Raw genomic sequence first — 21835 nt, 5'->3', positions numbered from 1 at the left:
TATGTATATATATGTATATATATATATATATATATATATATATATATATATATATATATATATATATATTTATTGATTTGACACCTTATATTTTCAAAACTAATGGTTTGTTGACTGGGAAATTTCATTCAGGAAGTGGAGGTAGATAATTACAGACAGGCTGATAAAAAATGAATTGAAGTATAACAGTCAAACATGTAATTCATTACTATACTATATCCGTTATTCACAAGGAAAGCTTATTTTGGAATGGCAGGTACTACCTGGCCAGGAGGATAGGCAATCATGCATACAACAATGAATACAGGTAAGTGCGTTGGATTCTTTCGAAGGGTTTTCTACAGGCGACACTTTCTAATTTCTTATTTTAGTAATGAAACCGAACTTATTTCGCAAAATAGTATGTCTATGGTCGTTTTATACTATTGCAGGCCCAAATCACGACGCAAAATTCGCCAAGTAGTGGTCTGCGAAAGGCCGAGTTCTAGTGAGAGACGCGAAATCGAATGAGTCGATTTTTCCTGCTCGCTCTCACAGAGACCCGCGATGTTTTCGATAGATCTTGCATTTCGTCGACGTACAGGTGTTGGTCGATCGTTTACTGAACCAGTGGACTCCAATTTATCCACAACATTGCGAATAGTACTCTCCGTAGGACGATTATCGCGACCGTAAAATTGACGAAGTTGTCGAAGTTCGGAAGTTCCTGTTGAAAGACCCTATAATTTACATTGATTTGATATCCATATCTGTTCTATAGAAATGCTGAATTGCCATTTTGTGGTGTCCTCCGTATTGAATTCAAAATGGCGAAATCCATGGCATTGTCACGTGTGTGTAGTATTCCAGATCAATCGGTCGAGATAAACTGTTTCCAAAGTCAGTTTCAAGGATCGTCGAAAAAAGATAACTAACAATATTTACAGTTCAATAAAATCTTGTTATAATAATAATAATAAGATTTTCTGATTGATTCGGCCGTTTCTTGATAAAGATCCATAACATGCATGTTATTCACTACGAAAAAGCTACTGACTATTCCTTGGACTATTCTAAGGATATTTTGTCCTTTGATGATGTTTGATAGGGCGCTTTGTTTCGAAGATATGGGGCGAAAAAGAATTTTGACGATTCTGGTAATTTTCAAATTATTAACGTAGCCGAAATAAAAGTATAGCGTACTGCACTGGACCTACCAAGTAATAGAGGCCACCTAAAGTCATTAGTTTATACTACTCCAATGGAAAATGTGGAAGATTTGAGAAATCGGATAATTGCTGGGTGTAACGCAATCAAAAACGATCCTGGTGTTTTTGAAAGAGTTCGGGATTCGATGAGAAGAAGATTGAATTCTTGAATCCGAGCGGGTGTAGTCATTTTCAACAGTTCTTGTAGATTAAGAAACACTACATGTAATTTTTGGTAATACATTTTTTTTCGCTTCGTATCTTCGAAACAAAGAGCCCTATCAAAAATCATCAAAGGACAAAATATCCTTAGTCCAAGGAATAGTCCCTGAAATTTTTGCCGCATGTTCAATAAACACCCTGTATTTTCGAATATAAAGTTTATGGAGATCAAATCGTGAGGTGTATGTAGTTTATGAAAATAATAATAAGAGTTTGTCCTATGAACCCATTTCGGTTATTCGTTGCCTACCACAAGCATATACGACGCGAAATCTCAATGCAACAAGAGTCATTTAATTTTTCTATTTTATGATTTTTCATTATATTTTTGAATAACAAACTCAATCTAGTCATTCACATTTCATAAATGTTATATTAATTACGGAGCTGTCTTTATACATTTCCATTAGTCATTCGTAAGGTGGAAACTATAAACCTTCATTTCTTGTAAACAATTACGTTTTATATACGTTGGCAATAACAAGCAGATAGTACTCGTAAGAGTAGGTAGGTACTAACATAGGTACAGATTAACAATGTTCAGCAATATTTTCGAAATTTCCATTTGAATCATGTTATTCTGTGTATTCCGAAGCATCATCAATTCAAACACATATACCTATCCAAGATACCGACGACAATTTGATAAGATATGCAAATATTCAACGCATATAACATTCCATTATGAGTAAAGATAGGTTAGGTGAATTGTTGAAGGTAAAATTATAATTTATTTTTAACGTCCAACTCACAAGTGTTTTTCAGGTTAGAAATAAAAGTGAAGTCAACATAGAAGTCGAAAATGTAAGTAGAACAATTTTTATATTATGTTGTCATGACACTGACTAATCTACAGGTACCGACGACAAACGGAGACGTTAATTTGAAAAAAACATTCGAGAGAGCTGAGGTGATAGGCCAATGGATAGAGCGGGTTGAAAAAAATGTAGATGAAATACGGCAATTCATTAGTAAGCTAGATGACTTGAGTTTAAACCTCAGAGGTAAGTAGAATAATTATTGTACTAGGTATTCGATGATCCATACGCTTATACTTTTCGCCAGTGGCGGAACAATTGTTTTGCATACAATAACTTCAATACATAACTTTCAATCAATAATAATGGTGAAAGAGTGAATTATTCTTGGTAGGTTATAAATAGTTGGTTATCAAACAAATGATTTCTCGGATTTTCCAGTAAATTAAATGTGCTGAAATTTTTCTGGAAGTGAAAGTAAGGTACATCTAGAACCAGTGAAAAATTAATATGTATCAAAAACTATATCACAAAGTATCTTAGGTTAGTTCCTGATATACCACAGCCGTGGTGTGACAGTTGGCAACGCCGCACACCCATGAATCTGATGTCTTAGCATAGAATACTAAGCAATCTATTCTGTGGTCACATATTGCTAAATGCAGAGCTAGCAAATGATGTGCATTTTTCAGAGCATTTAAATGTTTTTCATGAAATAACAAATCAGCTTCGTAGAGAAAGGAACAAGAAATTATGTGCTGCCTAAAACTTGATCACTTATGATCTGAGTTAATAATAATCATCAGCATTGAAAACACATTTTTTGTCGTGTCTTCTCCATTCTCTTGATCTTCGATTCAGATCTTTCTCTCAGATGTTGTTTCATCAGAGATAATGATAAAGATTTCAGACGTGTGTGGAATTATTCCTGCTATATTCAAAAGCTGAAAAAATATTGCTAAAGGCCATCTCCTAGTTAGTCTGGAAATGGACCACACATTTTATCCACAGTATGGACACCTCCTTTATAACAATTATAATCCATGATGATTACTGGCTAATCAGTTCTAAGATTGAGTGTCGAATCGTTGCGCATGGTAGAAAGCAAGATTACATCTTTGTTCTTCTTTGGTGATTAAAACACAATGGGCTTATCTTTTTGGAAGCCGAAAATTGATAAAGCAACCATTCTTTTTCCATTCGGTAAGAATTGTAAGGTTAAATCACCCTTATTTTTTATATCAATAATCGTTATTCTATTTTCCAAAGGTTTTTTGGATTATGGATAACTTGTGTAACAATTATCACAGGTAAAATTTCTGTTTTTTCCTCCCCAAAGTGGGTTTAAAAGAAGGTGGATATGTTCAAAAAATCATACGGACTATCTGGCTTTTGATCACAATCAACTTTAAAATTGCTGACATGAAAAGTTTTGGCGTCACATGAATTGAATATTTTCAGTCCGTATTTTGCCGGTTTTTCTTTTGTTGTAGGTACTGAGAGAAACTACACCTTTTTCTGTAAGGGAGCAGCATTTCATCAACTATTTGTTCGCCCAAATAGCAATTATTCTGTCAATTGTCCACAAAACGATCAATAGTGAATCGAATGGCAGCAAGTTTATCAGTATTTTTTTTAACGCCTCTGGCACTTTCATTACCAAATCTGATAGAGGTTAGCAATGAAAAACGATTACAACTCATACCAGCTCTGAATATTTCCGAACCTGTGCCTTCAGTTGTCCATTATTCGAAAAAATCTGTATTGTTTTGTTTTTTCACTTCGGCCAAATATAATAATCCTATGTATGCCAATATTTCGTTTCTCTTGGCTGGTCGTAGTTCATTCGTATTTTTCCAATTTATATGTTTGTACAAATTACAATATTGTCAATACTATCTGCAGGGAAAAATAACTTGTAAGCATGTTTCACATCAGTAATGTTTCAGGGACAAAATTTTAGGAAATATCCTTTACAATATTTTCGCAGATGTCTAGAAGAATTCACTTCTGAGTGTTTGTACCACCTCATTTCATTATTTTCAGAGAAAATATTTTCCCATTTCCTTTCCTGTGGTTTCCTCTTCAAAGTCTGAAGCAATTATTACATTTCGTTTACTCCTTTCTTCATCTGATTCTGTGCTGTGATCACTCCTCAATCCTTTCACCCTCTGATGTATCACAATTTCCTTCTTTAGATTCTTTAAATATTACTGGAGTTCTATTCCAAAACCAAACCGTTAGTTTTAACACTACGACACGTGTTTCAATCACTAAGTAACCAAGTTCATTAAGTTACAGTTGAAGAAATGCTGATCCCTTACAGATTTAAAGCCAATTTGTCATGGCGTTCTTCAGGGTATTGCCCTCGGCCCGTTATTATTGATCATTTATATGAATGACTTATGTAGCTTTATTTCACCAACAAAATGTGTTTTGTTTGCCGACGACACAACTCTCATATGCTCAGACAAATCACATATCAGTTTACCTCAAATGATGGACAGAAATAAAAACTTAGCATGTGATATCCTCAAACACCAGTGTTACTCTAGGAGACAGTGTTAAGTTTCTAGGTATTCATATATTGATGCTATACTCAGATGTCAGAAAAAAAGCCATGAGGATCATGGCAAAAGTAGGATATAAGGAACACTGTCGTCCTCTTTTTATTCAATTTGAAATCATGCCACTTCCGACATTATATATATATATATATATATATATATATATATATATATATATATATATATATATATATATATATATATATATAAAACAACACACGAATTTGTTGTGCTTATCCAAATAATTTTTTCTCATTGATAATACCTTATCCACTCGATATCCTTCTCTCATGTTTGATTTGTCTTGGACTTGTTAGTCCTTGTAATATATATGTATGTAATATATATATATGTAATATATATATATATATATATATATATATATATATATATATATATAAAAAGATAAATAGATATATATATATATATATATATATATATATATATATATATATATATATATATATATAAAGATAAATAGATAAGTACTATTTTGATCATTCCCATATTGATTTCAATTTAAGAGCCACCGGTAGATAGCTGTTTCAGCCTCCTCAGTACCGGGCAGGCGGTTCTCTATTGAAGACAAAATGTGAATAACCAAGAAAATTGAGACATAAGACATATAAATATTTGAATTTATACAACTGTCTCCATCCCTCAGGTAAATCTTTGGATTTCAGAAATTTAAAAAAATATAATATCAAGAGATATCTTCTCAACCACTTCTACACAATCGAAGATTGTTGTAGCTGGTCAATTAACAGTTTTCAAAAATGATTCATGTTGTAAAACCGTCATAAAGCCTGTTCTTATGTTTGTTGACCTTTTTATATTGATATTTATAAAATTTATTACTTCAATCTAGAGACGTTGTTGCTCATTTTAAGTGTCTGACATAGTACCTAAATTATATAGTATATATGACTTGCCATAAATGTATTTTGTTTATAAAGTGGTCAAATAAATTACTCTACTCTACTCATCTTCGAAAGGAATATTAAAATAAGTCTACATACAATATTGGCAGAGATACCTCTGCTAGGTACCTGCCTTAGGTTAAGATCCAATTATAGGTTATATAGCCACCAACATGCATAACGGCATCTATGATTGAATGATAGAAATAAAACTGGCGTATTTTCACACCGGCGCGGCGTGAGTACTCAAAGCTTGAAAATTCAATTTCAAACCTTTTAGTTTAACAAGCGTTCAAAAAGATATTCATTTGTTTCCATATATCGATAGAGGTTTTGGGACACTCCACTAGTCCTCTTCGAATGATCCATCTAGCAGCAAAGGTCACATTCAAATACTAAAGAAGAGAAGAGGTATAGTATAGCTACCGGACTGAGTCATGGCCGGTGGGAGAAATCGTATCTGCGTAAAGTTTGGGTTGGTGTATGACAAAGAAAGTATTAGGAAAAAAGGAAAACAAACTTTTGTTTGCAATTATACGTAGTACGGATTGAGGGATAAACAATAAATGGATATTGAAATGCCATTTGGGTTCTTGTGGATATATAAAAGGCAAGCTCACTGGCCATGACTCAGTCCGGAAGCTCTAAACAGTTCCACAATCGTTAAAAAATAAACTAATTATCATTGTAAAGGTTACTGTGTTCAAGAATGTCCGTCATTGCCAGAGTCAAAGTCAAGAATATGTCAATAAATGAAGAGTTTATAATTCATTATAACTATTTTCAAATATTAAAGATAGCAAATATTCCATTTATTCGAATTTCAAATTTTAGATTCAGTCTGTGCGATTTTTCATACACCCACTACTAGAAATTGAACTCGTTTCGTTTTCATTGACCTACCCTGTTCAGTCATTTATACAGGTAATGACTGTTCTCAACAAAAAATTGTTCATTTTGTATTTTTGATTGTACCACTTCCAATCGATAGTTAAACAATACATTTTTCTTTTCAGATCTTAATGATAAAATCCAAAGCCTCTTCGCAAATAACACCAGCATATGTCAAAAAATTAATGGAAAATTGAAAGAATTCGAAGAAGAACAGAAAAATACCAACCCTGATTCTGCCGAAGGAAGAATAAAATCTATCCAGTACAACACACTCAAAACAAGATATATAAAAATCTTCAGGCAGAGCAATGCTGAACTGGAAAATTTTAGGAATATTCAAAAAGCAAATTTGGAGGCACAACTTAGAGCCAAAGGGATACGAGTGACAGACGAAGAACTTGTATCTCTCTTAGAAGATAAGACCGACATTCAAATTTTCACAGAGAATGTAAGTTTACGAGTATGAAGCAAAAATCTCAAAATCGATTTTTGAAGGAGACCTAGACCTACGGGGTCATTTGAAAAGTATCTCTTCGAATAGCTATTAGGCGTCATATTGTGGTGTCAATCTATAGATTGAAGGTTCTGCCTATTTATAGAACTGTTCAGAAAAAAAATACACGCCTTACTGAAAAAATGTTTTCAAGTCCTTCTCATTGCGAATGATGCGTTTTTCATCAGAAAGGGGTTGATAGAACTAAATTCTCTTCATTACGTTTTCATTTTCTTTCATTACTTTTGGATGAAATCATCTAAAAGAACAATTTGTTGAGGCCAGTCTCAACTCCCTACACTGTAGGTTAATGGACTGACCCACATCAGAAAACAACTACTTCCCTGGCTAATACCATGAAGGGCGTTGAATTATATCCGTCAGGTGTCAGTGCAGGATTCTTCACTGAAGTTATTCCCACATATGCTGTTGGCGATACAAGCGCCGCAATAGATTTTCAATTATTGTAACACACTTGCAGACCGGTTTCGGGCTGTTTGCAAGGTAGTGTCTATCATCAACATAAAGTCGATGATTTCCCATAATTGAAAATCGAATTCCTTCAGAATATCATTCCTCGAACTAGGCTGAAGCAGACAACAAACAACAGATTTGTCATCGCCCCATCTGCCTGTGAACGAGGTAACCAACCGCATATCCGAAATTTGCCCAATTCCTCGTATAAGTAAAAAAATCACATATAGTCAGTGGGCATACTTGAAGACTGGCTATAAATCAAATCATCTTAAGGAACAATTCGTTTTATGTTTGAGCTAGTTTCTTCATAACTTTATATATGTTTTTTCGGCTCTCCTGAAAATCTAATGTTTATTATTACAATAGGAGCATAGTTTTTCTATGTTGATATGAGTTGTTGTTTCCATGAGCTCCAATTTCAATGAATATTACCTACTGGAGTTTTTTCCCCAACACAAAACCGTTATTTTAACACCCCGACACGTGTTTCGATCTCCAAATGATCATCTTCAAGAGAAAAATGGTGTTGGGAAAAAAATCCAGTAATATTCTTTACTACACCAAAGGTTCCAAACAGTGCATCGCAAGTCCAATTTTAAATATTATTTATGATGTTGCTTCGTCTACTAGCCAACTTTTCATATTATTTGAATGAACATTTAATTTTCGGTGTTTGCATGGTGATGAAATACTGATTGGAGAAGAATTTCAATATTATCAGCAGATTTGAGATAAATATAGTTACATACCTCAGTTGTTTCAATTATATTGGGATTATTTAATTCGTTCCATTTCTTTATGTTCTGTATGTACTCTATATATGATGGTGGTATGGCTGGCAACACTTTTAGGACGTCTACTGTCTGTGGTAGTATTTCTATTTAATGAAAAATCTTCTCCCACATAGCGTGACTACACTCTCTCAGAGAGAATATTCTATTTTTTATCGACCTTTTTTGGTTAATTGTTACCTTCCACAATCTGAAAAATATAAAAATTATAATGGAGAACTTTATACAAGTGTAGAAGGGCAAACTTTTTAGTTTACCCGATAAAAAACTGATTTTTTCCTCCACAAAAAATTACTTTCGTTGAATAGAATATTCTAGTTCTGGTATGCGATAGAAGTGTTTCTATTCGATTCATTTCAAGTTGAAGATTCCGATTCAACTTGCCAAGTTGGCCATTTGCTCTCCCCTTACATCACGTATTAACTACATTGAAGGGTTGATCTTACTCCAGATATCAGTATAGATATGGAAAGCGATTCATGTTTTGCGGTTCGATGAATGCAATCAGTCAATTTTCTTTTATCGTATCCTTCTGAAGACCGACCAGCATTTAACTATTGCGCTCTTTTTTGTGATTGACTATAAACCTGGAAGACGATAACTACCACATTAAAAAAACAATCCAATTCAACACTTAAAAAGAAAAAGTGGCGCGTTAGTACACCAATGGTTGAATTTCAGCTAGTAGTGTACGAATACACTAGAAAGATCAATCTATAAAAAAAAGTTATCAGTTACATTATGGTGAAATACTTTTAATCGTACAGCTCAGTGGGTTCTTGAAAAAATAGTATAAACAGATAAATAAATTTGAATATACTTGATGAAAATCAATAACGTATTCAAGAAACACTTTATTGTCTTGAGGCGTGTCTATATGTATAGCTATTGCGTAGCGAAACAAGTGTTGCGTTTTTGTAAAACTGAGTGAAAATCTCACAATGAAGTGTTTTTTGAATATAATAACTTCAATAATTTTCTCAAAAATTACCACTTAAAATATTATAAACTGATATACTAATTCACTTATTACTATCGTACTGACTGCCTCACTGAAGGGCGAAATTTCTAGAATATTCGTAATCTCCGCCCCTGCGAGGACCTTTTCTCGATTACTTCCAGTACTATACAGGGTGAGTCAACAAGATTTCGTCGGTCCATTTCTATCAGAGGAATCAATTTTTCGAACTGCTCATTTTCTTTGCAGTCATATCAATAAATACTATCTTTTAAAATTAGTTTCTTGCATACTGGGTGATTCAGCCGAGCGTGGCCAACCAAAAAGTTATATTATTTTCAACAGAACACCCAGTATATGAATACGTCATTCGATTCCATATATTTTAGCTCTCTGAGGAATTTTTGTTTCCGAATTTCCATTACGGCATTGTCAAGTTATTCCAGAAAAACCTATTTTGCAGAGAATAATTTTTTAATGCACTACTCGCATGTCGACAGCAATCAGGTGGATTTTGTTTAGAAATAGTTAGTCAACATCACTATGATGATTTCTGAAATCTCAACTTTCGGAAACAATATATAGGGTGCTCGGTAAAACAGGCATAATTCAACTTTTTCAAATGTAACATCCTATATTTTTTCTTTTGTATGAAGTGTTTCAACATTTCAACTCATTTTTTATCAGAAGTATACTATACGAAAAACTGATATTTTACAAATTATAACCAGTTTTATTTATTGTTGTAACCACAAAAAATGTATTTTGTTTCCTGAGTATTATTAAATTTTTTTTCGAATATTCAGACTAATCGCTAGTACATTAGCATTTTTCATACCATCTAGTGATAGTTATCAGTGGTTCCAACGATAAGAAATGCGTAAAAAACCTAAAGGATATTCATATTGCTTTTTTCTTCAACAACCCAGTCATCCATGACTGACATCAAAAAATGAATCTCGGAATTTGTCAACAACGCCATGTATTGAAGTTTCTTTCGCGTATAGATTAAATCATTTTCATTATGAATTCTGTATTGGAAGATATGGTGCAAATGGTCTATGCTTTGGAGGAAAGTGACGGAAACTGCTTCCTTCCATTTAGGATTTACAAAGAGAAGTTCCCCGAAAGAAGACAACCAGATGAAGAGGCATTTCAGGCTCTAAAAACAAGATTTGAAAGGACTGGTTATGTCAATCACGAGAAGTTCGAACATGCCTGCCCTGTAACACATGAAGAAAATACATTTTAAATTGCTCTTCACCTTGTTGAAAATCCCCATATGAGTACCCGAGACCTGAGCAGGAAATTAGGATTTCTCAAACCAGCAAGCGAATTTCATCCTGACCATATGCAATTGTTGCAAGAAGTAAGAGGAAGAGATTTTGAAAAACGTGTTCAAGTTTGCCGTTGGGGCTTAGAAAAGATCAATCAGAAAAATGATTTGTTCGTCTTATTTTTTGATGACTCATAAAAATGGAACGGTGAATCGGCATAACATGCATTATTATGTAACGGAAAACCCCCATTTTGTTTGTTGCCTGAACCATCAACAGCGTTGATCACTGAATGTTGGAATGTGGCTATAACAAGACGGTGCAACACTACATTTTAAAACGGCCACCCAGTTCACACGACCTAACCAAAATGGATTTTTTTTTATGGAAATATATCAAATGTCTACCAAACTCCTCCAACATTTACAGAAGACATGAAACGAAGAATCACTAGAGTTTTTAGAGAAATCCCAGAGGATATTCTGGAACGTGTAGACATTATATGTTGCAGAAAATGGTCGCCATTTTGAACATCTTTTGAACTCATCTATTCAATAAAAAATTTTGGCGTTATTGTTCATATTGAAAAAATTTTGAGTAAGTGAACGTAAATAAATGAATTTGTTATGGTTACAACAATTAATAAAACTGGGTATAATTTGTGAAATATCTTGTTAGTCGTATAGTTTACCTGGGATAAAAATATAGTGGAATGTTGAAACATTTCATACAAATGAAAAAATATTGGGTGTTCTCTTTGAAAAAGTTGAATAATGTCTATTTGAAAATGAATAAAACTTGACCGGTTTCACCGAGCATCCTACATATTGTTTCCGAAAATTGATATTTCCGAAATTATTATAGTGATGTTGATTAACTATTCCTAAAAAATCCACTTAATTGCTGTAGCCATGCGGGTGATGAATTATAAAAATATTGTCTGCAAAATAGTTTTTTCTGGAATAACTTGGCAATGCCGCAATGGATATTCGAAAACAAAAATTCCTTAGTGAGTTAAAAAACATGGAATCGTATTCATATACTGGGTGTTTCATTTGAAAAATATTACTTTGGTTGGCCACGATCGGCTGAATCACAGTATGCGGCAAAATAATTTTAAAATTTATCGACATGACTACGAAATAAAAAAGAGCAATTCGAAAAAATGTTTTCTCTAATAGCAATGGATCGAGGGGATCTTGTTGACTCACCCTGTGTAATAGCATTCGATAAATTCCTACACGGTGACGTTTGCAACAAACTTATCAATGAATTTCTTTAGTTCGGAGTTCCATTGTCTCATCATTTAAAATTATTTGAAATCCCTGAAAGAACTAGGTAATAAAAAAAAGAATTAAAAATGAATAGCTGAAAATATAAATTATATTAAGCAAAAAACCTGAAATGAAATGATAGTGGAATAAATACAAGGAAAAATAGAACAATTGAACAAAAATAATAAAAATAAAATAAAAAGTTGAGAGATTCCAAGCCAAGTTACTTCACGACTTATCGATTGTTAATATCCACAATCGTCTTCGGGTGATGACTGGACTAATTCCTCCTATGACTAGATGAATAGATGACTATTCATGGGTCATTCGAGTACTTTTACTTATCTCCGCTTTCCTTTTTCCGTTTCACCGGTTTAGTGGGAGATGACCGTTTGGCGGGAGTTGGCCATTTTTCGCTTGATGGGTTTCCATATGTTACGTATCTCTACGCTAGCTTTCCTGAATACATTGTTGGACAACATGTATGCGGCTTCTTTGAATTTCCTCCGAAACCAATGTTTTCCCCTGAGTATGATCTCAGCTTGGGACCACTCGATGTTATGTTGATGGGTCCAAACATGCTATTCCTGATTTGCTGGTTTTTCCTCGCTGTGTGTGTTTCTTGTGCTCGGCAATGCGAACATTCCTCTTAGTTTCACCGATATAGGATTTTTCGCACTCACAGGGTATCCGATAATTGCAATTCTTGGAATCGCAGTCCGCGTTTTATGGCCTGGTTTTCGTGAAGCTGCTACGAATAGTGTTTCCGGATCTGAAGCAGGTTCTGATGTACTTGGATCCAATTCTTCTTAACCTTTTCGATAATTCTCTGATGTAGGGAAGCACAAGCACTGGTTGTGACGGCTTCTCTTCTTTGCGATGCCCCTGCTGTTTTATATGATATCAGACAATAGAAGTCGGAACTAATGAAATTCTTCATGAAACATTGTCAATCACCTTCAAACTGATAGATCACTGATATTTTCAGATAATAGCAGAAACTCAGGAAGCTAAACGAGTATTGGCAGACATCGAAGAAAGGCATCAGCAGTTACTGAAAATAGAACAAATGCTGATTGAAGTTAGAGATTTATTTCTTCAAATGGCCATTCTTGTGGATGCCCAAGTACGTATCCAATATAAACCCGAAAAGAATAAAGATTTCTGTTGAATGTTATTTTTTATATCTCTGTTTATAATTGAAAAAACATTATATATTATTTTTGCAGCAAGAATTAGTTGACAGAGTTGAATATCAAGCAAAACTAGCTAAAGAATTTGTTGGAAAAACACCTGGAATATTGAGGGATGGTCTGAACAAGAAGATTAAATACTTTAAAGTAACTAACTACGTTCACTTTGAGGGTGTTGCTCTACTTGAAATTTGATAGCATTTGATTGTAATGATCCGTGTTTCCTACCTCATTTCAGAAGACTTCTAATGGATCGGAAAAATTATTAAGAAAACTCTGAACTATTGAAATATCTGTATTTTTTTACTCTGGGCTACTTTGAGAATCGAATATTAATGCAATATTTTCAATTCAAAGTCCTAATATGTCACTTGTTATCAATGCCAATTATCATTAACAAACCGTATTTGCTCAAGGATATCAGTTTTTTCTGTGTGGTTCTGTTGAGCCTATTTATATATTCTCTTAGGATAGATTTGGGTGATTCAATCCAAGTCCGACAACTAAATTTATCTCCAGAAAATTGGTTCATGTGCTATCTGATCAAGTAGATCACTCTGTTCTTTAACTTATGAGTTGCAACATCTATTTATTTAATACATTTTTCATTTCAGTGCAAGATTTACTGTGGAATTGCAATTGCTGTGCTGATAGTCATAATTCTGATACTTCTATTCAAATAGTTCAAAATCATTACTTTTGTTGTATTCAACTTGTTGTTCCTTTCATAATAACAACGTTCGAATTAAAATATTTTCAAATTCACCTACTCATCAATAGATCTTTTTTATATTGTGGATGTTTGAGTATACCTAGAGTGAGAACATTGTCAGTCATCTCCATTACTATGAGAGAGAGGATATTGGCAGATCAAGATCTTCAGATGATGTGGTGCTGTAGGTTTTTCCGGGTTTTCCTGCAGCTAAAAAAGCAAATGCGCAACTGGAATCAATGAAGTCGCCCCTGAGCGCCAATTAATTTTTGTTGTTGTTTTCTAATTTCATGATTTGTATTTCAGAATGATTATTATCAGTAATTCATTACCTTTTCAACAGACAAACAAAAGTAAAATGGATATTTTCGAAAAGATATTATCGTTGGAAATATACAGGAGGAAGTCAATTTGGAAAAAAATCCATACTTAATGGTAATTTGAAAAATATGGAGGAACATTTCCACTTTATTTGCAAAAAACAAATTAATTCAAGCCCTCGTAGTTCAATCTCCAATGCAGGGAAGATGTAAAATTGAAGAAGAATAAAACCTCGCTTGCAATCAGATTTCAGGTTATCATTGAAATTAAAATTATCACATTGAATTTCCGTTCATTAGAAATGGTCAAAGTGAAACATTACCTCCAACAAATTTTATCCAAGGGGAACTGAAAGGTAGATTTTTTTTCTGATGGGACTGCACAGGACTTTATTTTTGGTTTCTTCTTTCAAGAGATTCTCAAAGTACTGAATCAATTATTTTTTTGATATATTACTTTATATTTGAACACAATCATGAAATACAAATCAATTCAGAGAATTGAGTTAAAAAAAAAGAGAAAAAAAATTATCTTAAAGGTTCTGCTTCGTTTCCTCCTGTTCATAATAGAGAACATATGCCTCATCACTCACAAGCGATTTTGGTGAAATTGGGGACCCGTGTGATTCGTTGTGACACTATATGGGTGTCTGCAATGTGCTGTGTAATGCCCGTTGTAAGTAGTCCCACTGTGATTTGAAAGTACATATAGATTATAACGATAAGGAGCCACATTGTCTGCTGCATAATTGTTCCTATCTAATCCATCTGAAAAAAAGTCAATGGAAACAATCAATTTGCCTCTGAATATTTCCGTTGGAGAGAATCTTTTTGAATAAATTACTAAAATACAGGGAAACATAGATTATAGATTGATAGGGACTTTTTACATTTTTTTCTTTCCTTGCACCTCGAACACGTTGGTTTTTCATCTCCATCCAGAGTTTCCTCTCTTGTGAAGGAATACAAGTAATGTGACAAACTCATTTGGCCAGTTCTTTGTGGTATGGAGAGAGATAAATCTCAGAAAGTATCGAAGGTTACTGATGAGTGTCCACAGTGTGTACACTTCATAGTGGATTTTAATTGACCAACGAAATTGTGTACAATCTTAGAGTTATTCATATTCAAATATGTTATGATAAATAATAGATCATTATTATTATTATTAAAAATATCTCAGCCAGGACTCTTGTGCTTTTCTGCTGTCGTTCAATTTTTCGTCAATCTCCGTTAAGATCGGTGCGAAAATTGTTTACCCCCCTACAAAAAAGAATTGGATGATTTTCATTCAAGGAAATGTTGCGCATTAGGAGCGGCATGTCTTTTTAATGATAGACATACAAATCTTTTTGAGATATAAGATTTTTTGTCTTCTACTTCTTCATGCAAAATGTGTGTAAAACTTCTGAAGAAAAAAAAAGCAATCAAGTTCAAAATTAACTCTTAACTAGTATCTCCTGAAAATATATCTCGTTTTAATTTACATCCAAATCGTAATGTAAGTTACAGATATGTTCTTGATTAAGTGGCAAAGTTCTCCGAAACAGATTTGGTGAAAATACAAAAAGAAGTGAGCTACGAGTATTGAATAAAGAATCGCAAATTGGAGTTTTGTGAATATTTGTTGCCGACCTCATCAGCTCCATATAAACAGACAAGAATGCCACGCGAGACTAAGAAAGTTACTGAAAATATATAATTTCAATTTCATGAAATGTGACACTGGATTTGATGGAAGTATACAATTTCATGTAACCAGATCTAACTCACTCGACATCATTCTTGATTTTATACCAAGTTGTCATAATTTTCGAGGTTTTTACAATGACCATAAAAAGTAAAGATATGGCAAGTTTTCTTGGAAATGCTTGAAGATACTATCTATCCTCCAAACACTCCCGAAATAGGAGCCCAAACTGGTGCAAAAGGTAATTTAGATATATAAAAGCATTTCATTAGTTCGGACTTCCACTGTCTAATATTATATGAAATTATTTGAAATCCCTAAAAGAATACAAAAAATTAGAAAAGGATAGCTGAAAATAACAATTATATCAAGCAAAAAAGCACTGAAAAGAAATTACGGTAAAAATAAAACAATTGAACAAAAAATTAAAAAAATTAAGATATTCCAAGCCAAGTTACTTCACGACAAATCGATTGTTAATATCCACAATCGTCTTCGGGTCATGACTGAACCAATTCCTCTGAGAGATGAATATTAATGGGTCATTCGAGTACATTCACTTATCTCCGCTTTCCTCTTTCCGCTCCACCGGTTTAGCGGGAGATCACCGTTTGGCGGGAGTTGACCTTTTTTCGCTTGATTATGAGTTTCCCATATGTTGTCGTCAACGTATCTCAACCAGACTCGGGGTTTCTTCTGGGCTTCTTCAATGGCCAGAGTTTCAAACCACTCCATATATATATATATATATATATATATATATATATATATATATATATATATATATATATATATATATATATATATATATTGGCTTGGTGAGTGCGGAAAATCTTATATCAGGGAAACTAAAATGCCATTGGAAGTTCGCATTGCCGAGCTCAAGAAACACACACAGCGAGAAGAAATATGCAAATCAGGAATATCAGAGCATGTTTAGACCCATCAAGATGACATCGAGTGGTCCCAAGCTGAGATCATACACAGGGGGAACATTGGTTTCGGAGGATATTCAAAGAAGCCGCATACATGTTGTCAAACAATGCATTCAGCCAAGCTAGCGTAGAGATACGCAACATAAGGAAACTCATAAACAAGCGGAAAATGGCCCAACCCTTGCCAAACGATCATCTCCCGCCAAACCGGTGAAGTGGAAAGAGGAAAGCGGAGATAAGTGAAAGTATTACCTACCCATAAATAGTCATCTCTCGGATAAATTAGTCCAGTCATCACTCGAAGACGTTTGTGGATACTAACAGTCGAAACGTCGTAAAGTAACTTGGCTTGGAACCTTTTTTTTATTTTTTGTTCAATTGTTCAATTTCTACTTGTAGTTTATTTCACTGTAATTTCATTTCAGGGTTTTTTGCTTTATTGTTGTTATTTTCAGCTATTCTTTTTTAATTTTTTTTTTCATTGGTTTTTTCGGGGATTTCAAATCATTTTATATAATATTAGATAATGGAAGTCCGAACTAATAAAATTCATCATGAAACATTGTCGATCACTTTCAAATAAACATACAAAAGCATCTGTTTTAAATTTTGATTATTCTAGTGAGAAACTTAATTTGCTCTCGAATTATATTGAATTCAACTCCCTCAAACAATTTAATAATGTAAAAAATTACCAAAATCGTATGCTCGATTTGGTTCTTTCTGCGGATAATAATTCAAATATCTGTGAAGTCACTAGAGATGATTTACCGTTCGTTAAGGAAGACGCTTACCACCCTGCGATACAGGTAAATATATTAATTCCTAAAAGCTTGCAATGTATTGTGAATACCGACAAAGTAGATAAGTATAACTATAGAAAAGCTAACTTTGATAGAATGATCGAAATTATTAGTAATATAGATTGGGGTAAACTATTAGCGGAAAGCGATGTGAATATAGCTTTGGAGGTGTTCTACAATATTTGGAATACCATCATAGCGGAATGCGTCCCAAAATATTTAGCAAAAAAAAACAAATGAAAAATATCCAATTTGGTTTTCGAAAGATATCAAGGGCTTGTTGCGTGAAAAAAATAGGTATAGAAAACTCAAATCTATTTCAGATTATTATAATAATAGGTTCAAAGAATTGAAATTTATGATTAGAAAAAAATATTGAGCAAGGCATAAAAACTGATGTTTATGAATTTTGGAATTATGTAAATAGTAAAAAAAGAAACAGAACAAATTTAGGTAGTTACGTATATAATGATGAGGTCGTACCAGAGGAAAAAACAGCAGATGTATTTGCAAACGTTTTTCACTCCGTTTTTTGTACTGATAGTGCGACATATAATTATGATACTTTGAATGATGTTAGGATTTGTAACGAATATTTTACAGTACATTCGATAACTAATAGCGATTTTGATGAGGCATTAAAAAGATTAAAACCCAAGAAGGCAACGGGTACTGATGGGATCCCTCCTTATATATTGAAAGGATGTGGTGATTGGTTGAGAACCCCTCTCCTACACATATTTGATTTAATCATCAAATCAAATATTTATCCTGGTGTATGGAAAACTTCAATTACGACGCCTACATACAAATCTGGAAACAAAATGGACATTAAAAATTACAGAGGTATATCAATCATGTCTTCACCAGCAAAATTATTCGAACATATCATTTTTAAGAAACTCAGTGTATACATCAACAAATATATAATACCTCAACAACATTGATTTATGAGAAAAAAAGTCTATCAATACAAATTTATTTGAATTCAGTAATAAAGCCTTCAAAGTTTTAGATAATAAAACTCAATTAGACGTTGCTTTCACTGATTTTCGAAAAGCTTATGATCAGGTTCATCGTGATATTCTGATAGAAAAGCTTAGTAAATATGGAATTTCAAGAAACTTTCTAGAACTAACGAAAAAATATCTTCAAAATCGGTTTTTCATTGTCAAACATAATGGAAAAATTTCAGATAAATTTCCAGCTAGGTCAGGTATACCACAAGGATCAAATCTAGGTCCACTTTTATTCATAATTTTGATCAATGATTTACCATCAACCCTGAAATATTCGGACTGTCTTCTTTTTGCTGATGATTTGAAACTCTTTAAATCAGTGCAAACAGTCCGAGACTGTACATATCTGCAAAGGGATATAAATAACATCTTAGACTGGAGTTTGAAGAATAAATTATACTTCAATCTCAATAAATGTTCAGTCATCTCAATAACTCGCATAAAGGAGCCAATCATATTTAGTTATGAGATTGATGGTGTGGTTCTTGAAAGAAAAACTGATACTAAAGATCTTGGATTGAGGTACCTATAATACACAATTCTCATTTGCTGATCATATAGGAGATATTATGAAATCTGGTAGTCGAATGTTGGGTTTTGTAATCCGACAAACTTCTTCATTCTCTAATATAGACATTATTAAATTACTTTATTTTTCGTTAGTAAGACCGAAATTGGAATTTGCTTCTATTATTTGGTTTGCGGAGTACCAAACCTATATGAAAGAACTAGAGAAAATTCAGAACAAATTCTTGAGGTATCTATTTTTTAAGCGATATCACAGGTGGCCAAACTATAACTCAACAAGGTCTTTGGACCTACGACATGAATTTAAAATATTATCTTTAGAACAGCGACGCCAATTATCAGCAATGATATTCATGCATAAACTCTTGAATAACAACATTGATTCTTCAGAAATTCTCAGTATGTTACCATTTCACGTACCTCCTCATCGCACCCGATTTTCGCTCATGTTTAATATTCCAACCGTAAGTACCGCAACGAAAGCACCACTAATATCCTTAATAAAGTTAGTCAATAGTTTGAATATATCAATAGATCTTGATTGGACACTTTCTCAATCAGCATTCCGCCAAAAAATTTTGGAAAATATGTTAAATTTACCTATTTAAGCAGTATTTCCCTCTACAATTCTGGTACATATTTTTTTATTTTATTATTTTTATATATTCATAAGTATTTCAAGGATTATATGAACTTTAATTTTTTTATCCATGTAATTAGGCTGTAATAGCTTGTGTGGATAATAAATAAATAAATAAATCTCTCACAGTGTTCATTACTTAATTTCTGCTTCACAGTGGAAAAGTGAGAGATTAGGATACGATACACATTCATTGTTCTGATAGTTAAATACTAAAAAGTCAACTCTTCCTTGCGAAGTGTAAACCAGTGCTAGTGCACACTCCCTACGTACCCTTAGGTACCAGTCGAGATGATGGTAGGTAAACGACCAGATGGAATGTCTCATACCATGGAAATACGGTAAACCAGTGGTATGGGACTTCGCTTGCGTTGACACTGTCGCGGCTTCCCATCTAGCCGGAAGTTCGAAGTCTGCTGGAACTGCAGCATTGTCTGGCGAGAAATTGAAAAGAAAAAAATGCCAAAATTTTGGTAACAACTATCTGTTCCATTGAGACTTCGGGCCATTGGTGTTTATGGCCCGAAGTCTGTTATTCGTTCATTAACTCGGAAGGAGAATAGGCCAAGCAACGAAAGATCACCGTTCTACCTCTTTTTTGATAGAAAGAATTAGTATTGATATTCAACGTGGCAATGCTGTTTCGGTCCTTGGAACTATTCCTCCTTCACATAATTTTGATGAGATAATGCATTGCCCTAATTTCAGTACGGAACTGAAATCTCTTCGAAACAAGCCGAGATATGTGGATATTCATCAGTCTCCTATCAAGGTTAATTCACAGGTGATTGATCCACTTTCTTCTTTTTCAGTGCGGTCAGTGGATTCAGGTCATTCTTGTCCCCCAAATATGAGTTGCAGTCCTCGTAGTTCTGGTTCCTTTTCAGTGGAAGAGCTTCATGAAGCAAGAGCCGAATCGATCCCTTTACGAAACCCTTCTTCACTTGGAAGGATCGATTGCAGCTTGTTCTTTCTGTGAAACGTGTTCTTCCTTACGAATCAGTAGAGAGTTGTCCTGAAAATCTAGGGAAGAAAATTGGATTGGATAATTTAGGAAATACTTGCTACATGAATAGCATTTTACAAGTGTTGTTCATGAGGAAGAATTTCAAGAACGAGGTTTTAATGATGAGCGAGAACGGGAATATTTCCTACTTATTCATCAAACTCAAACACCTGTTCATGCAGCTGCACTTTCGTAAGAATGTATCATCTTTCCCTCCAACCGATTTCCTGGAGTCTTTAAAGTCCACTAGATTCTCGTTAGGACAACAAGAGGATTGTTCCGAATTCTTGGAGTTCTTGTTCAATACTCTTCGTGAGCAAAACAATAGCAAAATCAATACTCCTGACCGCTCTGGATTGAATGATTCCGTACAGTCCATCTCGTCTTGTGTTTGTGAATCTTTTGCTGGAAAAATCCTCACTTGTTTACTTTGTAGTAAATGTTCAAGAGGTAGCGAAAACTTATGTGAATTTCTGGAACTCCATCTAGCTTTTCTTAATATGACTAATAACCAGTCCGTGCAAAGCTTATTGTTAAATCATCTGAAAATGGAATTTTTAACAGGTGATGATCGACTGTATTGCCAACCTAACTGACTGTTATAAGGAAACAAGTATAGCTGAGGCACCAGTCAATCTAATAATAACACTGATGATCTTCAAACAAGACTCAACCTCTGACGGAAGCAAGAAACTCTTTGGAAGGTTCTAAATAGATGAACATTTCAATCTAGCAGACCACTATTATAATATTCATGCACTCATTTAAGTTTGACGATAGTCGTGTCACGAAGTGTTCTGGCGATTCATTGAATCTATTGGAGCCTCTGGAGACACCCTACATTTTGTTTTATAAGATAGAGGACATTGTAGATCAAGATCTTCAGATGATGTGGTGCAAATGCGCCACTGGAATCAATGAAGTCGCCCAGAGCGCCAATTAATTTTTATTGTTGTTTTTATTTTTATCGTTGTTTTAATAAAATTTAATTTGAAAAAATAATAGAATACTATTATATAATATTAAGAAATATTTTAACACAATGTTTATGAAAAAGAAATACGAGTATTTTTAAAATCTGGTTCTCAAATGACGTGTATAAACAAAATCAATGATCTTTCCATTATTAAATATAAAATCAAATAAGGGGTGGAAAAAATGAAAACATCTG

The 21835-nt window shown here is 33.6% G+C and overlaps 1 protein-coding gene across 2 annotated transcripts; it reads left to right on the top strand.

Moving 5' to 3' along the window:
• Positions 1–1783: 1783 nt before the first annotated feature.
• LOC111503770 (syntaxin) lies at positions 1784–13776 on the top strand. Of its 2 annotated transcripts, XM_074175380.1 has the most exons (8): positions 1784–1916; positions 2005–2126; positions 2175–2213; positions 2266–2413; positions 6671–6996; positions 12807–12944; positions 13048–13158; positions 13626–13776. In XM_074175380.1, the coding sequence occupies exons 2-8, from the start codon at positions 2094–2096 to the stop codon at positions 13692–13694; spliced, it is 864 nt and encodes a 287-aa protein (XP_074031481.1). In that variant the 5' UTR covers positions 1784–1916; positions 2005–2093; the 3' UTR covers positions 13695–13776. The 2 variants fall into 2 exon arrangements, with proteins under 2 accessions (XP_074031481.1, XP_074031480.1); XM_074175379.1 differs by having other exon boundaries at positions 1870–2126.
• The last annotated feature ends 8059 nt before the right edge of the window (positions 13777–21835 follow it).

This window comes from Leptinotarsa decemlineata, unplaced genomic scaffold, assembly GCF_025532065.1.
Source record: "Leptinotarsa decemlineata unplaced genomic scaffold, Ldec_3_MD MMD2_tig00001019_RagTag_RagTag, whole genome shotgun sequence".
Classification (NCBI taxonomy): Eukaryota; Metazoa; Arthropoda; class Insecta; order Coleoptera; family Chrysomelidae; genus Leptinotarsa; species Leptinotarsa decemlineata.
This window is presented reverse-complemented; position numbering and strand designations above follow the sequence as displayed.